The 22,738-nt window shown below is 47.3% G+C and overlaps 1 protein-coding gene across 3 annotated transcripts in view; it reads left to right on the top strand.

Annotated features, from left to right (window-relative positions):
* DIP2B (disco interacting protein 2 homolog B) overlaps positions 1–22,738 on the top strand; it is a 1,149,028-nt gene that overhangs the window by 954,456 nt on the left and 171,834 nt on the right. For all 3 annotated transcript variants that reach the window (XM_069653448.1, XM_069653447.1, XM_069653449.1), the window contains exon 33: positions 19,291–19,352. In XM_069653448.1, the coding sequence (XP_069509549.1) occupies positions 19,291–19,352 (62 nt within the window). The remainder of the gene's footprint in view (positions 1–19,290; positions 19,353–22,738) is intronic.

Genomic DNA, 22,738 nt, shown 5'->3' with positions numbered 1-22,738 from the left:
CAGGCCCTTAATCATGGCCCTTGACAACGGCCGGCTTCCGCCTGCCAGTGGTAACGGTAAGTGGTTGTAGTCGGGAGCAAATACTATAAGCCAATCAGTAGCTGTAATAGCTTTCAGATCCACCTCTTGGGAGAGGCAATGCGGATCGTAGCCATGAAGCAAGTTGCTCACAACGGAGTTGCTATGAAGACAAATGTATAGTAGGCTTCGGAAAATGGCACAATTCTCTTTGCCTCCTCGCTGCACTCTGGTGCAATATTATTATATTATTGGGCAATTTAAGTAACATTTTGAACAAATTCCATGACAAGTCGCAGTCTCACCATCGTACTGCATGAGGATGCAAGAAGGCTGGTAGGGCTCCACATTCGGCACACTGAGCGAGAGAAGGCTTGGAGAGAAGGCTCCTGCCCTCTCTCTCGGCTGGATGATTGCAGTAATGGGGATTCCTTTTATGATGATGTAGAGCGATGCCACCAGCGGGTCCCCTAGGTAAGGCGACAGCAGCTTTGGTTCGGGTATCAGGCCTTAGTGGTAGGACAAAGAGCTTTTGTGGGGAGCAGTTGGTCAGACTTAGTCACAGGGATGCCCAGCAGATAATCTTCGGGGCACTTAGATGTGAAGGCTTGCCACAGACTGTAGCAGCGACAGTTGTCACCCTGAAGACTTTCTTCCTTTTCTTGGTCCTCGACTCTTCTGAGTGGAATTCTTTGTTCAAGATGGAGTCTCTGTAGGCCCAGTTGGATGCTGACTAGTTTGCAGCCAGAACCGTGCTTGACGTGATTATGCAAACGCTGCAGTGCCAGAGGTCCCAGGATATTTGGGTGTTTCAAGCCTGGACGGTCGCAGCACTGTGGGATGGCTCAAACTGTAGTTGGTCCCGAGACTGGTTAGACCCACCAATCCAAGGGAGGAAGTAGTCTGTTTTGGATCTTCTCTGTCACACAGAGGGCTGGAGCTGTAGCAGTCACTCAGTCGACTTGGCGAACGCTGGAGGTGGCTGCAGACTTCCTTCTTCGGACTGTTTCTTCCAGTGGTTGACTCTGGCTTCAGCATCAAGACCATCTCCTTTTATGCTGGAACCCAGCCAATCGCCATGCATGCAACATTCAAACTTTGAGGACAGCTAGGCACCAGCAGACACACTGGAGGACAAAGATCTGAGGAGTTTTGGTGTCCTCCCAGACGCACTGGCACATCCGGGCAGGCTTCCCAAGTGGAATATGTCAAAGACCAAGGAGTGAGCAGGGCTTCCCCAACCCGGGTTAGGACAAGAAAGCTCAAGAAAGGGCACGCCATCGTGAGTTGGCGAAAAGACAGGCGCCTTTTTAGATTAGTGGTGACCCATGTGGCATTTACCGCAGCTAGGACAGAAGCCTATGTGTAAAAGTCACAAAAGTGGATAGAAAATCTACACTGCCACCAGTCACTCAGATAGACTTGCCACTGTAACTATAAAGTTACAGGAGAAGTGAGAAAAGGAATACTACGTATCCCCTCAGCCCTCCACATAAGGTGGGGTGGGCTGATCTCGCAAAAGAAAAGCATTTGTAGGATAAAAAGTTTCCCCCTATCCTGGTTACCTTAAATTGGCGCAGGAAAGTAAAATAAAACCAAAGAGGGCAGCCCCAGGAGCTCGCAGCAACACTGCACAGATGATGCTGTGTTCTGCAATAGTGAAATACAGATGCCATTGAAAAAGATGAAGGAAAGCCGACTGCATCAAAGTTAACCTGCAAGGGATCCCAGTCACAGCAAAACAATGAGTGGGTGAGAAAAAACGTTCCCAATCACTCAGTCAGAAAAACGATAGTCCGGCAAAATGTGCTGGGGCTCTCACTGTGTGGTGAGAATTAGACATAAAATGCAAATTCTACCTAACCAGGACTAGTCAGTTTCCCGATAACAATTAGCAAAAGGGAAGGGAATTCTGGTGGCGCTGTTGGCCGCGCTTGAAGATGGCCACCTGAACGAGTGGCTCTGCAGCCCGTCGTTCCACCACGGATTACATATCCTTAAAAGGCTCTTATTCGTAATTATACAGCCGCTGAGGCTTACTGAAGGCAGCAGCTCGGAACTGACCTTTTTTTTGGGAGCATTGCTGCTGAATCGACCCTTCCAGCTGACTGTTCTGCCTGCTGCGTTCCGAGGTTGCTGCCTGACCAAGGCTGTGGTGCTCCAAACCTCTTCCCCCTGTTCCGACCGTGACCTCTCTCTTTACGCGAGCCAGTGTGAGTCGCCCACCTCCATGTTTCTTGGCTCACATGGCGTCGCTGATATCACCTCAGGTTCATCGTCCTCCCCAAGTTCTCCCACAGTATCCTTTGTGTATCCTACACCAAGGAGGGCGCGTGCCCCAGCCCCACATGTTCCTACTGCCCCAAGTCTGTTGTCTCCTTCCCACCCCCCACGCTTGATGTCACTTTGGCCGCCATGCAATTGAACATGGTGACCCTGTCCAAGCTAAATGATGGACTAGATGCTAAAATGATGGAGCAATCTACCCAAACTAAACAAGCATTATCTTTTCTTGACTTGTTGGTACGGCATTTCAAATTAAGCCCTCTAAATTCCCCAAATTTGGATGTGGTACCAGCAGATGACGTTTCAATCATCACCATTGGCTCTGACAGATCTCCACATTCCCCACCTGCTTCCACCCTTTCAATGTTTGCAAACATCATCACTTCAGATACACGGAGTGCCATGACTCCCGGTCCTTTACCAGCACATGTGTCATGGCTGAGCATCTCCGCCACTCCGGCTGAGTCTGCTCCTCCGTTATCTACTGTTCCCTCGCCAGCGGTAGCACCAAATGGGGTAGAAACCATGCCCAATTCTGTCTCAGCTCCCACAAGGAAAAAACGACTTCCCAGATGCACCGCTCGCGTCTCCAAATAAAATCAAAAGTGTGGTCTTTTGAGATTTCCAAAACAAACCATGAAATCCTTCTTCAACACCTTAAATCCGGTTCCAAACAAAAGTACAACAGCGAAAGCAGTAGACTGTCCACCTCTAGTACCTCCTACTGCTCCCCTGGTTACTCCGTCATCTGGTCCTGCCCCACAAGAGCCGACTCCCTGCCTGCTGCCAGTACCCTCCACTGTTCCCCCATCTGCTTCATCATCTGGCCCTACCCCACAAGAGCCCACTCCTTTACCACAAGATCTGGCTGTGCCCTCGCTTCCTTCTTCGATGGCCCCTTTCAAGGAGATCCCGATTACTGCGCCCCCCAGTCACGTAATCCAGGCTCTTGTACCGGTGCCACCAAATCTGCGAGCACCCCCAGCAACCCTACCCCCTCCACCCATATCCTACCCACCACTTGACGCTCTTATCCGGGAACTGGACCTTGTGAATGTGCCGAGAGACCTTGTGAATGCATTGAGAGCACCAGAGCCTGTTCATAACACATTCCCTTCGGTGCCTCACTTGAATACTGTGGTCTACCCAGGTACCACGAACCCAAATGAGGCTGGTGACCTTACCCTAGTCCAAATACATAAGGCCGTAGATTCTAATCTGGCGTCACGTCCAAAAGCCTCAGCATTGAAATCTGCTCCAAAAACTCAGGAACAGAACTCTAACTTGCTTCAATGGCTCCTTCCGAGGGTGGCTGTTCCTAATGTAACGGCTCCATATCCCCCCCCTTGTCTCACCGTATTGATCATCCTTTGCCCTCTCAGCATATGGAAATGGTCTCCCTTCCTCACAATTTTACCAAGACCATTGCTAGCTCCAACCAGAAAGATGATTCTGCATTGAAATCTAGACACAAAGTCCTTGACACCCGAAGATGCCACTCGCTCATTTTAAAATGTTGAGGAGGCAGCTTCGGCACCTATGATCTAAACAGACGTAGCGTGCTGAATATTTTCTCAGAAATAGTGGAGCTTGAAGATATCTGCTCTAGTGATATTGACCAGATCGAGTTCATTTCTGAGTTTACTTGTTCAGTCGTACGTTTGTGGATTCCGTCGGGGATTGTGCTGAATACTGTTTGGAAAGCTAAAATGCAGTTGTTTAACATGGGGTTTCTTTTAGCGCAAGTTCCAGCACGTATGTATGAAGGCAATGATGTAAAGCAATTAATGTCAATTGTATTCAATCAAGAAATGACAGTGAGAAAGTCGCTGCCTGATTATCGCTACATATCATAACCACCAGTAACTTCAATAGAATATCTCTGTACCATCACAAGTTGGAACACACAAGGCCACTCCCATTTGCAAACTTCAATCTCTAACTTCCCTAAAGTATATGACATCATAGCATTGCAGGAAACCTGGCTTTTACACTCACCAGCATGGAATGATTGAGATTGTACTGTTACCAGCGATTGCAGGCACCAAGGGTCGCCCCTCCTCAGGCCTTTTGGTGGGGGTCAACATGTCAAAAGGCTTCTCAGTCTAATCTTGGGATTCCGTCTCAGCATATATACAACTTGTGAAAATCTCATGCCCTTCTCACACCTTGGCTTTGATTAACGTTTATCGCAATCCTCTTGGGCTGACAGATACAGCCTTCTATGGTGGTATGTCCAGATTGCTTGACCTTATAACCATTACTCCGGGTATCACTGATACCATCATTGTTGGAGACCTTAACCTTAACTGTTTACACCCTAAAGGCAAAAATACCATCGCCAAAGTTAAGCATTGGTCCACATTCATGCTGGAACAAAACTTTAATATGAACAATGGTTCCATTCAGGGTGACATCCCACCTCACCCGACGTGGCAAAGAGAAACCAACTTCTAGCACCATTGATTACATGTATACTCATACAAGCTTGAATGGCCATATCCAATCCTGCGAAATCATTCCCCAAACGCATAGTGACCATCATATGTTAGTCTTAACGATAAACTGGGTTTCAGCACCAGTAATTCGGTCTTTTTTTCAGCAAAACCTAATTAACAATGCTAAATCCTGTTTTCGCTGGTCTGAGACAAATCTTTTTACTTTGTCTAAATTTATCATTTTTAACAGCAACTCGCTCAATCCAATGCAATATACAAACCTCTTGCTCACACTTAAAAGCCCAATGGGAACTGTTAATCCCCAGGAAGCTATTCACAAACACTCATTCAATCCCCTGGTTAAAGCCAGGAAGACTGAATATCGGCGTGAAAAAAGACTAATTTGCAAATCCAATTTGCCCTCTCGTAATCAACAACTGAAATCGGCCAAATGCAAATATCTCAATTGGATGCGAAAACATCAAGCTCATATTCTGCAGCATGATAGCGAATATAAGCTCAGATTGATCGCAAATAAAGACTGCAGAAACATGGGTCGTTTTCAACCAGTGTTTCCATCAGACCCAATCGGGCATGCAATTTCTTAGCGTCTCTGAGGCACAGTGGATCCAGCATTACACTCACCTGTATGCGGATCCCAACTTTTCTAACCCTGCCGTTAGGCAAGAGGGTCAGGGCAAATGGTTTTTGGAATGTTCTCCGTTCATTCTCGAAGGCTATATTAAACATATTAGTCCCTCACGAGCCATGGGCCCGGATGGGCTTAGCAACTTTATGTTTAAGTCTAACCCTTCCATGTGAGCCAAAATTCGAAATGATCTATTTCAACAAATTATTGCATCACGCTGTATTCCTGTCTCTTGGAAAAGCTCCATTATAGTCCCAATTCACAAAAAAGGTGGTCGGACTCAGCCATGTAACTACAGACCCATTGCCCTGCTAGATGCACCTGGAAAGCTTTTTGCTAAACTTGTTCTCCGGGATTTCAACAACTGGACAAAAACAACCCTTAAAAGAGATCCTTTTCAGACGGGCTTCGTAGCCGGTATGGGCACGAACATCAATTTGTTCTGCCTTAATGCAGTCAAATCCCAAGCGCAGACATCAAAACAGGCAATCTATTTTGCCTTCGTAGATCTCCATACAGTCTTTGATGCCATCTCTCGCCCTCTGCTATTCTCCAAATTGTCTAGAGGTAAGTGCCCTCATACCCTGCAGCAAATTACCCAAGCGCTACATTCTGATACATCAGTCCGCATTAGGCTAACTTTAGAAGGTTTGCTCTCCCTGGCAATTCCAACTGCCCGTGGCCTCAAACAAGGCTGCCTACTCGCTTCGGCAATTTTCAACTATTTTATGCATGACCTATGCCAGGTCTTTGAGGCAATACCATCACTCTCCCAAAATAAATAACATTCAATTCTGATGCTTGTTAATCTGCTTAGAATCACATGCTGTGCATATGGTCCGACATCCAGTGGTAACCGCGGAGTATTGCATTTTGTCTTTCGGGGACGTCGGCATAGGCGTGTCTGAAACACTATCCTTATCGTGACGTGTGTAGTACCCAAAATCCCTCGTGCACCGAGGTCCCTCAGATTGTTTTTTTCCGCCCAGATAACTTGTCGCCCTATAGCGGAGCTCTTCATGAGACATTGTTTATCTTACTGAATTGTCGGTTTATTCCCCGTTAAGTCACTTCGCCCATCAAGAACATCTTCGACGAAGACTACGGGGGGAATCGTCTACGGCTGTGGGTTCTGGCGCCTAAGATCCGGCGTTTGGACTTCCACGTGGTCAGGCCTTCTGGCCGGCCTATACAGTAGGGAGAGTGGGCTTGGGGTTTGCCATACTGTTATGTCTTTCCTCTTTTCCACTGCTTTCCTTTTTGGTCTGGTCACCCTTCCCTTCTGCTATGGAAAGGACTCCATTTAGATTCTGCCCTGTGTGTAGGGTCAGATATCCGTGGAAAGACGAGCACACGTCGTGTAACGCTTGTCTCCCCCTAGAGCACGACGAAAAGCGGTGTTCGGCCTGTAAACGCCTTAAACCTAAAACTCTTAAGGGGCGCCGGTTGAAGCGGTGGGCCGTGTACAGAATGTCAAGCGTGGAGCCTCCCACCCCTGCCGCGACACCAGCCGAAAGTGACAGGGGTACATTGGATGACCAAACGTCCAACGCGGACGTTATAGACCTTGAGGTGGACTATTCTAGGGCCGCCACGCCCGTCACCGACCCTTCCAGGGTCGACTCCGGTCTTGATTTGCTACAGGGACCACACCTGGTGACAGGGGCGTACAATCGCACCGCACAAAGCACACAACCCAAGCGCCCTCCTCGATGACTTTGTCGAAGAAGGCGAAAGCGCCAACGGGTCCGCCGGAAACTTCGGCGGCGCCCATGGATCGGTCTGATCCGAAGCCTTCCCCGCATCCGCAGCAGCGCATGACGACTGGGCATAGCAAACATAACAAGGGCGCTACTCCCCAAATTACACACCCCAATGTTTCCGTACAAGAAACTTCAACGGTTTCCAAGGCCCAGACAGGCCTGAAGACTACGAGTAGGCCTCTACCCGAGAAGCTATCCGCAGGCCCTTCTGTAGCCGCGGAAGAAGTTTCCACTGCCGACACATCTTCAGAAGCTTTGTCTCCCGAATATTGTGTCTATCTGTAAGAGTATCAATAGGATTGCTAAGGCGGTGGGCCTAGTACCGGTTCCGCCTAAAGTTATGGGCCAATCCACCGAAAAGTTTTCCACGGATTTGGAAGACGATCCTGAAGAATCTTACGAAGAAAGCCAGGTACCCCTCTCAAGCACCGTGAGGAGATCGTCTCAACGAATTAGGACGGAGACCACGGTCCCTACTCAGGCCCATTTGGATCATCCAAGTGGACCATGGAACAATTCGAGGGGTGCATTGATCGGCTGGAGCAATTTTTCAGAGCTTCTGATCAACCTCCGCCAAAAAGGGCTCGGGTAGACCATAACCCTCTAATACATGAAGATATCCAACACCAAGTTGACTATCAAGAAGATGTCCAGATGGACACTTATAGGGACATCTATACAGAAGACGAGGAGGCCTCTTTTCTGGACAACTATGGGGAAGATCAAGGAGCAACTGACAACTGGGAGGACACCCAGCAGGACGATCATAACTCCGATATCGTTTGCCGTGACTCTTCCCCCATCCACCCCGATTCGACAAGCTTCCCCGGTGGATGATCAAATGGCTTTCAACAACATGTTGAAGAAAGCAGCAGATTTTTTTAAATCGCCACGCTGGAAGCCTTGCCCGAACAAGATTTTGCTGAGGACATTATTAATGAAAAACCTCCGGCAAGCCAGTCTATCCCTCTTTTGAGCTCTGTTAAAAGACGGCTGGCTCCTTCCTTACTCGCACCCGCTCAGACTAGGGCTGTGAACCTGAGGGTCGAAAAACTTTTCCGACCCGCTATATATCAAAGTACACGCAATCCCAGACTCGCTGGTGGTGACCAACACTCGCAAAAGAGCAGGGGTTCCCCTTGCCACGGGAGAGTCACCCCCGGACAAGGAGTCTAAAAGGCTGTATGCCTTAGGCAGACGGGTTACGTCAGCAGCGGCCTATACCGTCCGGATTGCCAATGACACGACGTTACTAGCAAGCTACATCGACGCCCAATGGAACCTACTCCAGGAAGGCCTTCAAGAGGTTCCGGAACCAACCAGAGCCAAGCTTCTCGCCATTGTCTCGGAGGGCAAACTTGCCCATCAGAATGTGGTAAAGAATACCCTGGACACCGCAGAGACAGCAGGCAGGTCTCTCGCACAGGGTACTCTCCTAAAGAGTCACGCGTGGCTACGCACGTCGGGCTTCAGGCCTGAGACCTAGGCATCCATTATCAACAAACCCATCGAAGAGGCCAACCGATGCGTTGGAGACAGCCAAGAAGGAGCACTAGACTATTAAGTCGCTGCACCAAATTTCCCAGAAACCCTCTTCACAGAGGGTCAGTAATTCTCTGCGGTCCTTTCGAGGACAAGCCAGCGCCGCTAAAAACAATTTCGGCACGGGCAACTTCAACTCAAGTCAACCTGCTGCAAGCCCCACTTACTACCCCCAGAGGGGTCAGAAGCGAGGAAAGAATAGAGGCAGAAGCTCCAATTCCAGAGGAGCGTCGACTTCAGGTCAGAAATGACCACCAAGTCCAGGTCCCCTCCCGTGTCTCCCCAGTCGGGGGGCGATTAACATCTTTCCTCAAGGCATAGGAGGCGATAACTTCAGACCAGTGGGTCTTAAAGACGGTCACCCACGGTTACTGCGTGGAATTCGCCCGACCTCCACAGTTCAGACCGCCGAAATGTCGACACCTTTCACCAGAACATCTGCAGATCCTGATCCAAGAGGTGGAAGCCCTGCTGGGAAAGGACGCATAGAAGCCGTCCCGATTCTTCAGGTAAACGAGGGTACCTATTCAGTGTACTTCCTTGTACCCAACAAGGATCTCACCATGCGCCCTGTTCTAGACCTGCGCCCAGCGAACAAGTTCATAAAGCCCCAAAAGTTTTGCATGGTAACACTGCAAGAGGTGATTCCATTGCTAAAACAGGGGGACGTCATCACAACATTGGATATGAAAGATGCATACTTTCATATTTCAATGCTGCCAGCGCACAGAAAATTCCTAAGGTTCGTGATTCAGGACAAACACTACCAGTTCAAGGTACTCCCCTTCGGCATAGCCTCGGAGCCAAGGGTGTTTATCAAGATCCTGGCAGTGGCAGCGGCACACCTGCACAGACTTTCAGTTCCAGTTTACCCTTACCTCGACGATTGGCTCATCACGGGGGACTCGTTCTACGTTTGTTTTTCGAACACCCAAAAAACAGTGGACCTACTGTTCAGCCTGGGATTTTCTATCAACGAAAAGAAATCGAGCTTAGTCCCCAGCCAAGTAAAACAGTTCCTGGGGGCTCTAATTCCTACGGAAGACGGTCTAGTCTTCCCTTCCAGCGAGGGGGTTCAGAACATGCTCTCTCAGATTTCTCAATATGTAGCCAGTTGAGAGGTGACGGTACGCAAAGCTATGCGTTTGCTAGGAATGATGGCATCATGCATAAACTTGGTTCCCCACGTGCAGCTGCGCATGCGTCCCATGCAAGAGTGGCTCAACAGCCAGTGATGTCAGGCCAGCGGACAATGGGAAGATCTGTTAGTTGTCGCGCCAGCCCTTGTTCTCTCTGTGCGTGGTGGTCGAGGGAGAACCTCTTGAAGGGGAAAACCTTCACCACCCCTGCAGCGGAAGCCACTCTCACGACAGACGCATCTCTCACAGGGTGGGGGGCTCACCTGCTTCAACAGACAGCGCACGGAGTGTGGTCCCCTCAAGTAGCGTCCAACCACATAAAACCTACTGGAGCTACTAGCAGTGTTCAAAGCATTGAAAGCCTTTCAGGAGCAACTGCAAGGGAAGACAGTGCTGGTCCTAACCGACAGCACAACAGCAATGTATTACCTGAACAAACAGGGGGCACTCACTCTCAAGGGCTATCCAAGCTGTCCCACAACATCTGGATATGTGCTCTCAAACACAAGATTTGTTCCTGATATCCCAACATGTTCCAGGGGAACTCAATCTTCTGGCAGACGTACTCAGCAGAGATTTTCCTCTGCCAGGAGAGTACGAATGGCGACTGCACGAAGACATTGTATCCAACGTCTTTGCAGAATGGGGGTTCCAGAGATCGACCTGCTCGCTACTCAGGAGAACGCCCAATGCCGAGATTACGTCTCCAGGTACCCCCAGAACTGATCCAAGGGGAACTGTCTCTGGATAACTTGGTCGGGGAAATTTGTCTACACTTGCCCCCACCCCGACTCCCCTTCTGACCAAAATAGTACACAAGATGCGCCAGGAACCAGTCACCATGATTCTGGTGGCTCCCATGTGGGCCCGCCAACCTTGGTTCGCGCACCTGATGGAAATGTCCCTCTCCCCACCAGTCAAGCTGCCCTGCCCGTATAACATGTTGTCTCAGGACAGGGGGGAGACTCTGCACCCATGCCCACAAACTCTGAACTTAGCAGCCTGGCTCCTGAGGTCATAGAGTTTGGAGGACATCTGCAACTCCCTCAAAGATGCATGGACATACTGAGGGAGGCAAGAAACCCTAAAACACGTTATTGCTATGCCAGCAAATGGAAACGTTTTGTCATCTTGTGCAGTTCCAAAGGCGTCAATCCCACCGATTGCTCGCCTTCACACATTGTTATATCTAACCCATCTGTTGGACTCTGGGTTAGTCTTCAATTCCTTAAAGGTTCACCTAGCAGCATTGTCCGCCTACACCACGTCGCAGCAGAAGGTGTTGTGGTGGAAAATACCTGTGATTAAAGCCTTTATGGAAGGGGTTAAAAGAATGTATCCCCCCATCACTCACCCAGCCCCTGGGTGGGATCTAAATGTGGTTTTAACTAGGCTCATGGGACCCCCTTTTGAGCCTATGCATAAAGCTAGTCTGAAAGACCCGACTTACAAGACAGCCTTTCTAGTAGCTATCACTTCTATCAGAAGAGTTAGCGAACTACAGGCCCTCTCGGTTTTCGACCCCTTTGTTACAGTCCACAAAGATAAGGTAGTTCTGCGCACACATCCCAGATTTGCGCGCGAAATTTATTTCGAAGTTCCATGTGAACCAGTTGATCGAACTACCCACGTTCTTCCAGAGACCTACTAACATAACCGAAAGAAGCCTTCACACACTAGATGTGCGCAGGGCAGTCATGTTCTACATGGATAGAACTAAACCACTGAGGAAAACTAAACAATTCTTTGTTTCAGTGGCAGCTGGTCGAGAAGGGGGTTCTATGTTATTTCGCCGTGGTATTTTTCATCGCGGGTTTTTTTATCGCCGTTTTTTTGTGTGAAAAACTCGTTTTTTGGGGTGGGGGGGGTTATCCCCCCAATCCCCCCCTTTTTTGTTTATTCCCTTACACCCACAACCATATATTTCATTTTTTAACCCCCCCCCCCCCCTCCCAAGAGTTTTTTTTTTTACAAAATAAAAACGGCGATGAAAAATACTGCGGTGAAATGCGTGTATACCCAGAATGGGACCCCATCTCTAAATCCTCAATATCAAGGTGGATTGTCAAATGCATCACACTGTTACACTCTTGCAAAGAGAGACCTGCCCTTCAAGCCTAGAGCACATTCTACTCGAAGCACTGGGGCATCCATAGCATTCATTGCAAATGTTCCCCTAGAGTCCATTTGCAAAGCGGCAACCTGGAGTTCTGTACACACCTTTACAAAACACTATTGCCTAGACACTCATTCTAGGTCTGATTCTCAGGTGGGACAAGCAGTACTATGACATCTTTTTTCTACTGTTCCTTCTCACAACCCACCTCCAACTCACTGCTCGCTAGTCTATGCACAGCATGTGATTCTAAGCAGATTAACGAGCATCATAAGACATGCATTACTTACCGTAAAAGCATTTCTGATGATTGTATCTGCTTAGATTCACATGCGCCCTCCCCGCTTGGGGTGGAAGGAACATAGACTTCTTACTACTTTCTCTCTTCATGTACTCACTCACTATAGCCTTGGGCTCCCTCATGGCAGAAAGAAAACAATCGGAGGGACCTCGACGCGTGAGGGATTTTGGGTAATACACACGTCACGATAGGGATAGTGTTTCAGACACGCCTATGCCGACATCCCCTTTCGGTCCCCGAAAGACGAGATGCAATATTCTGCGGTTACCACTGGATGTCGGACCATATGCACAGCATGTGAATCTAAGCAGATACACTCATCAGAAATGCTTTTACGGTAACTAATGCATGTCATCCAGACTCTCATGTACGCTGGTGATCTGGTATTACTTTCAAAAACCCTTAAAACCTTCTTAATGCCTTTAACAATTATATAGAAAAGAATGAATTGCGCATCAATACCTCCAAAACACAAATTGTCATTTATAGACCAAACCATTACTCAAAATACAAATCATTATGGACAATTAATCGAATTCCTTTGGTAACAGTGCCAAACTCTATCTACCTGGGAATGATATTTGATGGTTTTGCCTCAGTTTCTGGCCATCTAGATGTTGTAAAACACAAGCTAAGCACAACTATCTCCCAGGCTAAAATCATTTTACACCGCTTTGGTGACTTCACCATGAAGCCAGCGGTCTTATACTGGAAACAAAAAGTGATCCCATGCATTCTATATGGCCTTCAATCCCAACCACCTCTGTCTACAAAAACCTTAGATAATTTGGAAGGCAAGTTTTGGAAAGCAATCCTCCAGCTGCTGCAATGCATTCCAGTAGTCTACTTGCGCTATGAGTTAGGTTTAACTCCTTACATGCACAATATTCATGGGTTTGCGCGTTACTTCGGAAATGTTGGTCAACGACTGAAAATAATGTTTAAAGTATAAATCGGCCATCTCTGACAAATTCAAAAACAAATATCTAGGTTGCATAGAACCGTATCTTCTTAAGTTTCCATGTAAGAAAATACGCTCTGGAATCCTCAGGATGCGCCTCAATCTCTGGCATTCTCGTGAATTACTTGCTCAACGCAATCATATTTCATTGGATCTAGCCTCTTGTCGATTTTGTGGAGACACAATAATCATGGAAACCTTAGAACATAGTCTCTCTGTGTCCAGCCCTAATCAGTGAACATCTGAAATTTTTCTCAGTCCACTGTAACCATCTCGGGACCCTAGAGAAAAAGTGCAAAGATGGTCTTCCGTATTATGTACCACGATCACTTCCGTTCAAATTGCAATAGTAAATTTTTTACATGCAGTGGGTTTAACCTTCTGAATATTTCAAGGTCGTGTTCTGTTTTAGTAATTTTGTCTCTTGAATTCTATTCCTTTGCTACATGTATTGAACTGTACTGTGCTAATCTAATTTATTGTGTATTGTTGTTCGCTTCTTAAATTGTAAAGTTTTGTATTGAAAAGTTGATTTAATTCAACTATATCAATAAAACAACATATATATTTTCTGAAACAGGCAAGTACTTATGGTAACCTCAATGCAAAGTTAGTTAACCCCTTCTTGGAAGGAGGATAAAACACAATGTCAGAGGGCAGAAGAGTCATTCAGGGGGCCAGGCTAGGCCAAAGTCAATTAGGCAAAAGTCTAGGGGAGCTGAAGCACTTCTTGCAGGTAAGTAAGTCTTGCACAATGTTTTAGAAGTCTTTGTAGAAAAGAATTCAAAGCAGGGCCAGAAGCTGTTTAGACCTGTGAAGTAAAAAAGCTATCGGCAACTCTACAGAGCGACCACAACAGGTCTCAACAACGGAGAACAAGTACAGTTACACAACAAGAGGCAAGTTCTTAGATTTTACAGTACCTTTAGGTTGAAGAAAAAGGGCAGCAGATGACTTCAGTTCCTGTGCAGCTTTGCAGATCCTGGTGTTCCTGGACCTCAGTCGTGGGGACAAGAGGGAGGACGTCTAGGAACTCCTGCATTTCAATGGGGCGGTCACCGACTGCAACCGGCAATCCTCAAACAAGTGGCACTTCAGTGTTTCAGCTCCTCGCGTCTACCGCAAATGGCAACACAGCAGTTCCTGGCTGTTGAGATGGGCTCTCCTTGTTTCTGGGGTCCAGCACACTGTTGAGGTGGCTCAGGCTTGGTCAGTCCTGCTTCCTGTGAGTCCGGAGGATCTTCCTGGAGCTCTTGGCCAGCTTAAAAGCAACGCACACGATCTTGTGTTCCTTTCCCTGGCTATTTGGTTCCAGCAGCAACTGCAGTGGGATTTCAACCAGCTCTGAGAGGATGTCCAGGTTGCTTACTTTGGAGTTGATTGGTCCCACCAACTCAAGGGGATAAGTCGTCCTTGCAGGGCTTCTCTAGTCGATACGAAATTGGAGTTTCAGTAGAGCAGCAGGGCTTCACCGGGCAAACCAACGGTCCAGGAGTTGCAGCAGGCGTCTCTTCCAAGTTCTTCTTCAGATTCCTTCATCTAGTGGTGACTCTGCCTTCCAAGCTAAAAAGCCTTGCCTTTTATGCAGGTTTCTCCCCTTCATTCCAGCCCAGCTGTCACTCAGTTGAGTGGCTGTCCTTGCCGAATAGCCAGCCGGCCAATCACGTAAGAGTGCATTCCTGTTTCCTAGGAGACTAAGCACAGGGAGTTTCGGGCACCGCCCTCGCTTCCTGCCCCCACCAGACACCCTGGAGCCAGAGGCGGGCTTCACTTGTGAATCCTGTCAAAGACCAAACAAACAGAGGGACTAAACCTGGTTTGCTGAAGCTCCAAATTCTTCTCGACTAGAGAAGACCTGCAAAGGATGACTTCTCCCCTTGGGTTGGTGGGACCAATCGACCCCACAGACAAGCTTATCTGGAAATCCTCTCGAAGCTGGCTTTACTTCCATTGCTGCTCCAGGAACCGAAGTGCCAGGGAGAGGAACACCAGAATCGTGTGAGTGAGTTTGAGTCTGACCCGAGCTCCAGGACGATCCTCTGGACTCCCAGGAAGCAGGACTGACCAAACCTGAGCCACCTCAACAGAGTGCTGGACCCCAGATGCGATGAAAATCCAGAGTGGTATCAGAGAGGCCGCAGTGGTGCTATTTGATATAGACATGAGGAGCTGAATCTGCGAAGTGCCGCTGAATTGAAGTTTGCCCATTGCTGCCGCTGACCTTCCTATTGTAGTGCAGGAGTCCCAAGACGTCCTCCCTCTTGTCCCCACGACTGAGGCCCAGGAACAACAGGATCTGCAGACCTGCACATGAACAGAAGCCAGCTGGAATCATTTCTTCTAACCAAAGGTACTGTAAAACTAAGGGGACTTACCTCTTGTTGTGTAGCCTTGCTTGTTCTCAGTTGAGACTTGTCTTGGTTGCTTTTGCAGAGTTGCCCCTCACAAGCCTCCCAGCTTGTGGCCATAGTGATTCTTTATTTTTACAAAGACTTCTAAAACATTGTGCAAGACTTTTACTTACCTCCAAGAAGTGCTTCAGCTCACCTAGACAGTTGCTCAATTAACATCGGCTGGCCTGGCTCCCTGAAAGACGCTTCTTACCTCTGACTTTGTGCTTTACCTTTCCTCCAGGAAAGGGTTAAGTTACTTTGCATTGGGGGTTCAAAAGTACTTACCTGCTTCAGAGTATTTGTTTAACCTTTGTTTTATTCCCAACCCTTTTCTTTCACACCAACTCAGTATTGCCCTAAATGTACCAGTGATATATTAATGTCCACAGTGTCCTAGTTATTTAAGTCACCTCAGGGTGTAGAAAACATCTGTGTGCCATCCCAAATGGGTAATTACTGATTTAGAGAAACTAAGAGTATGTATTTTGAAGTGTATCTGTGTTGTCTGTATATTTCTCCCTTCTGAAAAAGGCTTATTCAACTGACTGTTAAAAAAAATTAATAATTGTTTAATAAAGAAACCGAGAGTAAGACTTTAATTGAATACTTGTCACTGTGAATCTCTGTGTAAAAGCCCTACTGCTCACATTGACCCCTCTTGAGATATGCCTGGCTGCTCAGCCACACTACCAACCTGTGTAGAACAGACTTATACCAAAGGTTGGGTTTCTGTTGCCAGGAGGTCACGGTTGCTGTAGTCTCCCAAAGGGTACGGCACACAATCCTCTCTTACAGAAACTATGTTCTGTGGTTATTCTAAAGTGTCTTTAGTGAATTTCATGCATCCGACTACCTTTATTACACTGGTTTTGAATCATGTTTTCTATTTTCCCTTAAGGGTGAATGTGTATATGTATTTTATAGTAAGTGTGTTATCATATTTAACTAGAGGTTTTACTTGCTTAGTGTGCATTTTAGAAGCCTAATAAATCATTGTATATTTTTGCACTTGAATTCTTGGTGTTCTACACAGACTCATTTTAGCTGTCGACAACTCACAGCTTTCTTGAGACTAAACCTAGCCTCTCTGCTATCTTATCTTTATTGGATTTGTTGGTTGGCCTCCCATTATCCACCCCAGGGTTGATTTTGGAAATCCAGCTTACCTGCCTGGTATTTGATCTGTAGAGTTTCTGTAAATTTACCCAGGCAAATGTTTTAGATATGTCTCATTTCATCAATGGGGAAAACCTGCAGTTTGACAACCCCCTCGTACATGCTGTAAAGTTCCAATAGATTGGCATAGTATTATGTCTTTTTTTGTTAAACTTGCAATACATATTGGAGGTGATGGAACGATATGCCACCCTCTCGGGCATAGCGGTGAACCCCAGGAAATCAAGTATGTTCCCCTTGGGGAGATACCGGAGGGCCCCGCTGAAGCACCTACCGGTCCTGCCGATACCCTGGCAGATCAGGACATTTCGATACTTGGGTATCGACATATACCACTCGGCCAAGGATGAACGAGCACAACACGGAGCAGGCTGTGGCAGGCATTAAGAACAGCATGGGGTTTTGCTCCAGGCTACCTCTGACCATGATGGGCAGGGTGGCGCTTATTAAGATGGTGGTCCTGCCGAGACTGCTGCACTTTTTCACAAACATTCCATACATGTTCCCCAAACGTTTTTTTGTGAAACTTCACAGCTTATGCAGGGGCTTTATTTGGCACAACTCCAGAAATAGGGTGGCCTAAAAGCTACAAAATCTGTGTGACAAAGGGGGTATTAACCTACCGAATTTCGAGCTGTACTACCAGGCGGGGCAACTTCAGTATGTGGCTAGATGGTTGTCCGAAGTGGAGACAGCTGAAACCAGGCTTTTGTACAAGGCCACGGCCTCCTACTTTCTGAGAGGTGTGGTATGGCTGCCCAAATCCATGTTGCAGGGCAGGGTGGGACTCCTGAAACTGGGTTGGGAAATATGGAAAAGAACGTGGCAGGTGGTGGGAAACCCGCAGGTGCCGTTGGTAGCGATATGCAGAGAGGACCTGCAAATGACAATAGGGATCCGTAAATATTGGGAACCGTCAGGCCTTGCGACCCTCAGGGATGTATGGCAAGAAGGGGAAGCACTAGACTTTAGGAGTTTAATAGAAGAAACCGGGGTGCACATAGGCCAGCATATTACCTATACAAGAGTCATCAAACGGGTGCGGGAAAGATGGTCAATGGTAGTGCTAACCGAGCAACCAGACACGGTTTTCGAGGGTGGGCACGAAATTTCTCGCATATACGAAATATTGATGACCAGGGTGGGTAAGGAGGTGCTCCAACTAAGGTGAGGCTGGGAGGAGGAGGTGGGAGAACCTATACTCGATGGACAATGGGACAGAGCTCAAAGGTACCACAAAAAGGTGTCCCGTAACGCAAGGCTACAGCAGATAAAGCTATATGTCACCCATAGGGCGTATATGACCCCCAGCAGGATCGCCAGGTTTGGAAATTCAGCAGTACAAAAATGCCCACGGTGCGTGGAGGTGGAAGCTGGGTTGATACACATGTTTTGGGCTGGTCCAGAGGTGGATAGATTCTGGACAGAGATTAAGCTATGCCTAGCGGAAAAGGGAATCGTACTGGAGGTGGAGTCAGTATGGGCATGCATGATGGGGGTGTTTACTAGACCACGCAACCTGAAGCATATTGGCAAAATGAAAGACTTGGCCGACATCCTGGCCAAACGGAGAATCGCAATGAGCTGGAAGGCTGCCCTGCGCCCCAGGACAGAGATGTGGTGGGTGGACCTCCTGAAATGGGCAGACGTGGAAACGGAAGCTTGGTATGAAGCATTTAGTAGAGGAGGGGAGGAAGAAGTGGGACCCCCGTTAGCGTGGAGGCAACTAGTGGCCACAATGGCAGGACCCCCCCGGGTGGGTCCTAGGAAAGATGATACAAGAGGTACGAAGGAGTAAGTTACGACATGCAGGTCGGCGGCATGGAAACGGGCTCGAGTTAAGGGGAACGGAGGGAGGACGACGGCAATGTATGACGAGTGAACATAAAGAAGCAGAATTAATATGCAAATGTCCTCATTGTGTGTAATGTTTGGTGTGTTTACAAAAAATAAAAATTGTTTAAAAAAGTCTTTTTTGTTAATCATTTACTTTCAGGGTTGTTTGTACTGGATATAGAAAGGCATCCGGGTGTATCGAGGTGCGGCAGCAGAACATAGATTGTGCATGAGCACTAGGTTTTGATGCTTGTAGAGCACAATCTGGACCTAAATTTGAAGCAAAATATATGCCAGATAATGTTTGAGTAAAGATTAACTCGGACAACATTCAAATGTATTTGTCATATTTAGTTTAGACCTATAATTGTAGTCAAGCCCATCAAGGGTAAAGTATGTTGCACATACTGGTGTAATGAGAGCTTATCCATGACCTGGTACTCTTAGGCCAGCTTGTGACCTATTCCCAACTCTCAGTTGAAGTACCATTTCGCCTAATGTCAGGGCTGGACATTGTCTGCATTTTTAAAACAAAATGATGTAAGGGGACACTACACCTCTTTCCTACAGATGATTGGCTGCAAACTCCCCTCCGCTTTGTGAACCACAACTCCTTAGTCTTGTGTATAGTTGAAAATTGAACGTGACGAAACCCATGTTTCTGTTTTACAGGGAACGTCAGGACCCGATCCAACCACAGTATATGTTGATCTGAAGTCACTGAGACACGACAGGTGAGTTGTTGGTTTATCTTGGAAGGACTATGTTACAGTTTGAGGCCATCTAAAAATGTCTCCTCACTGTATGTAATAGAAGGTGGTATGCATTGATACTGCACCCTTTAATACCATACGTGTCTTGCAGTGCTAAGGCTGGTCTGGAAAGTGGCATTTTGTGCCCTTGCCTAAGGTATCTACACAGTGGTCTGTGGAGGGCAAGAAAAAGAGGGAGGGTGTAGGACCATATGAAAACAAACAGCAAATGTTAGCAGGATATTCTCAGTACAATAAAAGGATAGGGTTTAAGGTAGATTGGAAGCATCAGACTCATTGCAGCTGGCTCAGAAGCGAAGTGCAGAAAAAGATGGCAAATCTAAGATGCCTAGAACTAGTTGCAAACCTGCTGTAGAGGTTGTTTTTTTAGTATTTAGCAGACAGTTCATGTAGTAGGTGTGTGGTTGTGTGATATGTTCAAGCTTTCCATTGAAGCAGGGAGGATTGTTTGCAAAGCTTACCTTTAACAGTCCCAGCACAGGCCTCCGGCATTTCATCTTGGGACTGCCTGCCTGGCCGAACTGGCAGAGAGGACAGAGGGAATGGTTGACTTTGTAAAAGGTGACTGCAAGGGGGAGAGAAGAATGGGCGGTAAGGGGGACTCATCAATCCATATGGCAAACCTGTTTGATAACGTGTAGGCCGGTGGATCGTAGTGGTTGCAGTTGAAGACTGCAAGGGATGGAAGGGAATCTGCAATATATTACCTTGGAAAAGGCAATATGTGGATTCCAAGGCCATGCAAAGATCCAGTAAACCTAGAATTGCTTAAAAATGGGATGTGGTGGCCCACATCCTCTTAGAATATGTATGTATGCATATGCATATATGGATGCCATTAATGCAAGTGGAAACATGACAAGTGACAGTGGGATTTCATTTGCAACTAACTTGATTTGTAAGTTCCCAGTTGAGTGTCCTATCCTTTCACTTAGTCCCGGTATGCCTCCCTGCCTGTACTGCACTTATAGCTTTGCACTCTAGGTAGCAGTATGGTGAAACCTAAGAGTTCCTTACCGATGTCGTACAGATGCCTACAATTTACACATTAATTTGAATTTGATTCTCACTGGAGTGCAACTGCACAGCTCTAAGTCTTATGAATGTTGCTACACAGTTGTTTGTGTGCAATATCTCAATGCTACTGCCCACAGTTGGTGTCTTTAGAAAATTGACGACTTTACAGAGAAGTGTACAGGTTCTTTTATTTCAGACTTTTATGTTTTATTTATAAAACGCAACATTCACCATTTACATGTCTTCTTGCCACCGACCGCTGCCTGAGGGATCGGATGTCCTAGTTGAAGGTTGGACCAGGGGTTAGGCATTTAGGGCAGGAAGCAGTCCTGCTCTATCCCCAAAACACTAGCCTATGATGAATGGATGTATTTTGCTCTGGTGTGGGCAGGCTTTGAGGTTTTTACAATGCCTGGGTGTTGTAAGCCAGACTCGGGAGACAGACAAGAGAACATGTTTGCAACTTGAACATTTTACTAAAGAAAATGAGACCTGTCCTATCCCAACATGTAAAAAGGCTTTTCCCTATCCTAAAATGAAAATAACAAAAGGTGCTTGTCAGAATGTCTTAGTCAATCCCAGTCCTCTGTCCAAACCCTAGTCTACCACAAGTGTTGCCCCTGTCGCTAATACGAAGAACTAACGAAATGTTGACCCCCACCCAATTGTCATCTGTAAACTGCCAGGCCTTGCACTGGATCGCTAGTTCAAAGTTCCAACCATCAGATATAGTTCAGCTCTCAGGGAAGGTGTCCAGTGACCTTGAATGGCTGTTCCAGAGAGACAATGTACTGCATGGGCCGTGGATCCGACAACCCTGGCCCCAACTGACTCTAGCCACAGATGCGTGCCTGAAGTGCTGGGGTTCTTACCACCCAAGAGCTTACAGTGAGAAACCTCTGGTCCCTGTACAATTTGCTGGAGCTGGGGGCAATCTGGCTGGCTCTGCTCGCTTTCCTCCCCTCTGTGCAAAGCAAGACTGTGTTAGTCCAGACTGGCAACACGGTAGCCATCGCTACCTCAACAAACGATGTGCTGTAGGCTTCTTGCCTCTCTGCAGAGAAGCAATCATGTTGTGGTTCTGGGCTCTGGAGATCAGCATATCTCTGTCAGCAGCTCATCTGGCAAGTAAGGAGAATGTGCTGTGTGATGCCTTGAGCAGACAGTCTGTGACTTCCCACAAGTGGGAGCTCTGCCAGGAAATCCTGGAGGATATTTTCTCCCTCTGTTGAACTCAAGTTTTGATCACTTTGCTTCCAACATGGATAGGAAGTGCAAGTGATTGTGCTTCAGGGAATTTCCTCTGCAGGGAGCTTTGGGGTACTCCTTTTATTTTTATTTAATAGTTTGTTTTATAACTCTCCTAATACAGTACCCAAGTTCGGATTCTAAGCGTGGATCCGGGATTCGAACCTCTGTTGCGCTGCATGGTCTTGCTTCCAAGAGAAGCGGATTGCCCCTGTGCTATCCTCCGCTCACTTGACAGTCAAGTGAGACTTCGACCTTCTATATGTGTTTCCTCCGTTCCTTGCGATACCGCTAGGTCTGAGGAGGCTATACCTGTTTGAGTCCACGAGGATTCTGATGGCTCCAGATTTGGCCCAGAGAATGTGGTACCTGGAGTATCTGGACATGGACATCTGCCCTTCATGTCGCCTACTGCGGAGAGCAGATCTGCTCTCTCATTTGGAGGGGCAGGTACTGCACCTGAAACTCTACAGAATGAACCTTTGCGCTTGGCTGCTGAGAGGTTGAGGTATGAGCAGTGGTATTGGTCTTGGGGTGTCCTGGACTTACTGCTCTCTGCTAGGAGACCCACCACCAAATCCATCGATGCCGGCAGGTGGTGTACGTTTTTCAGCTTAGTGCCAGAAAAGGGGTCTGTTGTAAAAAGAAAAAGAGCCCCCGCTCCGGGGTCCACTTGAAAACTGAAATGCCAGCAACATACCACTTGACAGTGCCAATCAGCAGGGGCCTGTTCAGGATAAAGAAAGCAGGAAATCCAGAACAGAGAATGTGGAGCAGCACCCCCACCACCCAACTGTCATGCAATTCTGGAGTGATCTTGGCAACATGTGGCCCCCACGCCAATTACTTGTTCGGGCATAAGATTTGAATTTAGTGTTATTTCTAAGCCCCATTTGAGCCCCCTTCATGCTTATTCTTTAAGATTGCTGACACAGATTGTATTTTTCCTGTTTGGCATCATTTCATTAGACTGTTGAGCTCCAGGCGTTGTCATTTAAACCTCCCTATTTGGTTTTCTTCTAGGAGAAGAGTGGGACTTACTTTCCTTCCGAAGGTGGTCTGTGATTTTCATCCCTCTCCCA

The sequence above is a fragment of the Ambystoma mexicanum genome, chromosome 3q (genome assembly GCF_040938575.1).
Source record: "Ambystoma mexicanum isolate Mex_15411 chromosome 3q, UKY_AmexF1_1, whole genome shotgun sequence".
Lineage (NCBI taxonomy): Eukaryota > Metazoa > Chordata > Amphibia > Caudata > Ambystomatidae > Ambystoma > Ambystoma mexicanum.
The sequence above is the reverse complement of the archived record's forward strand: the minus strand, read 5'-3'. Positions and strand labels throughout refer to the sequence as shown.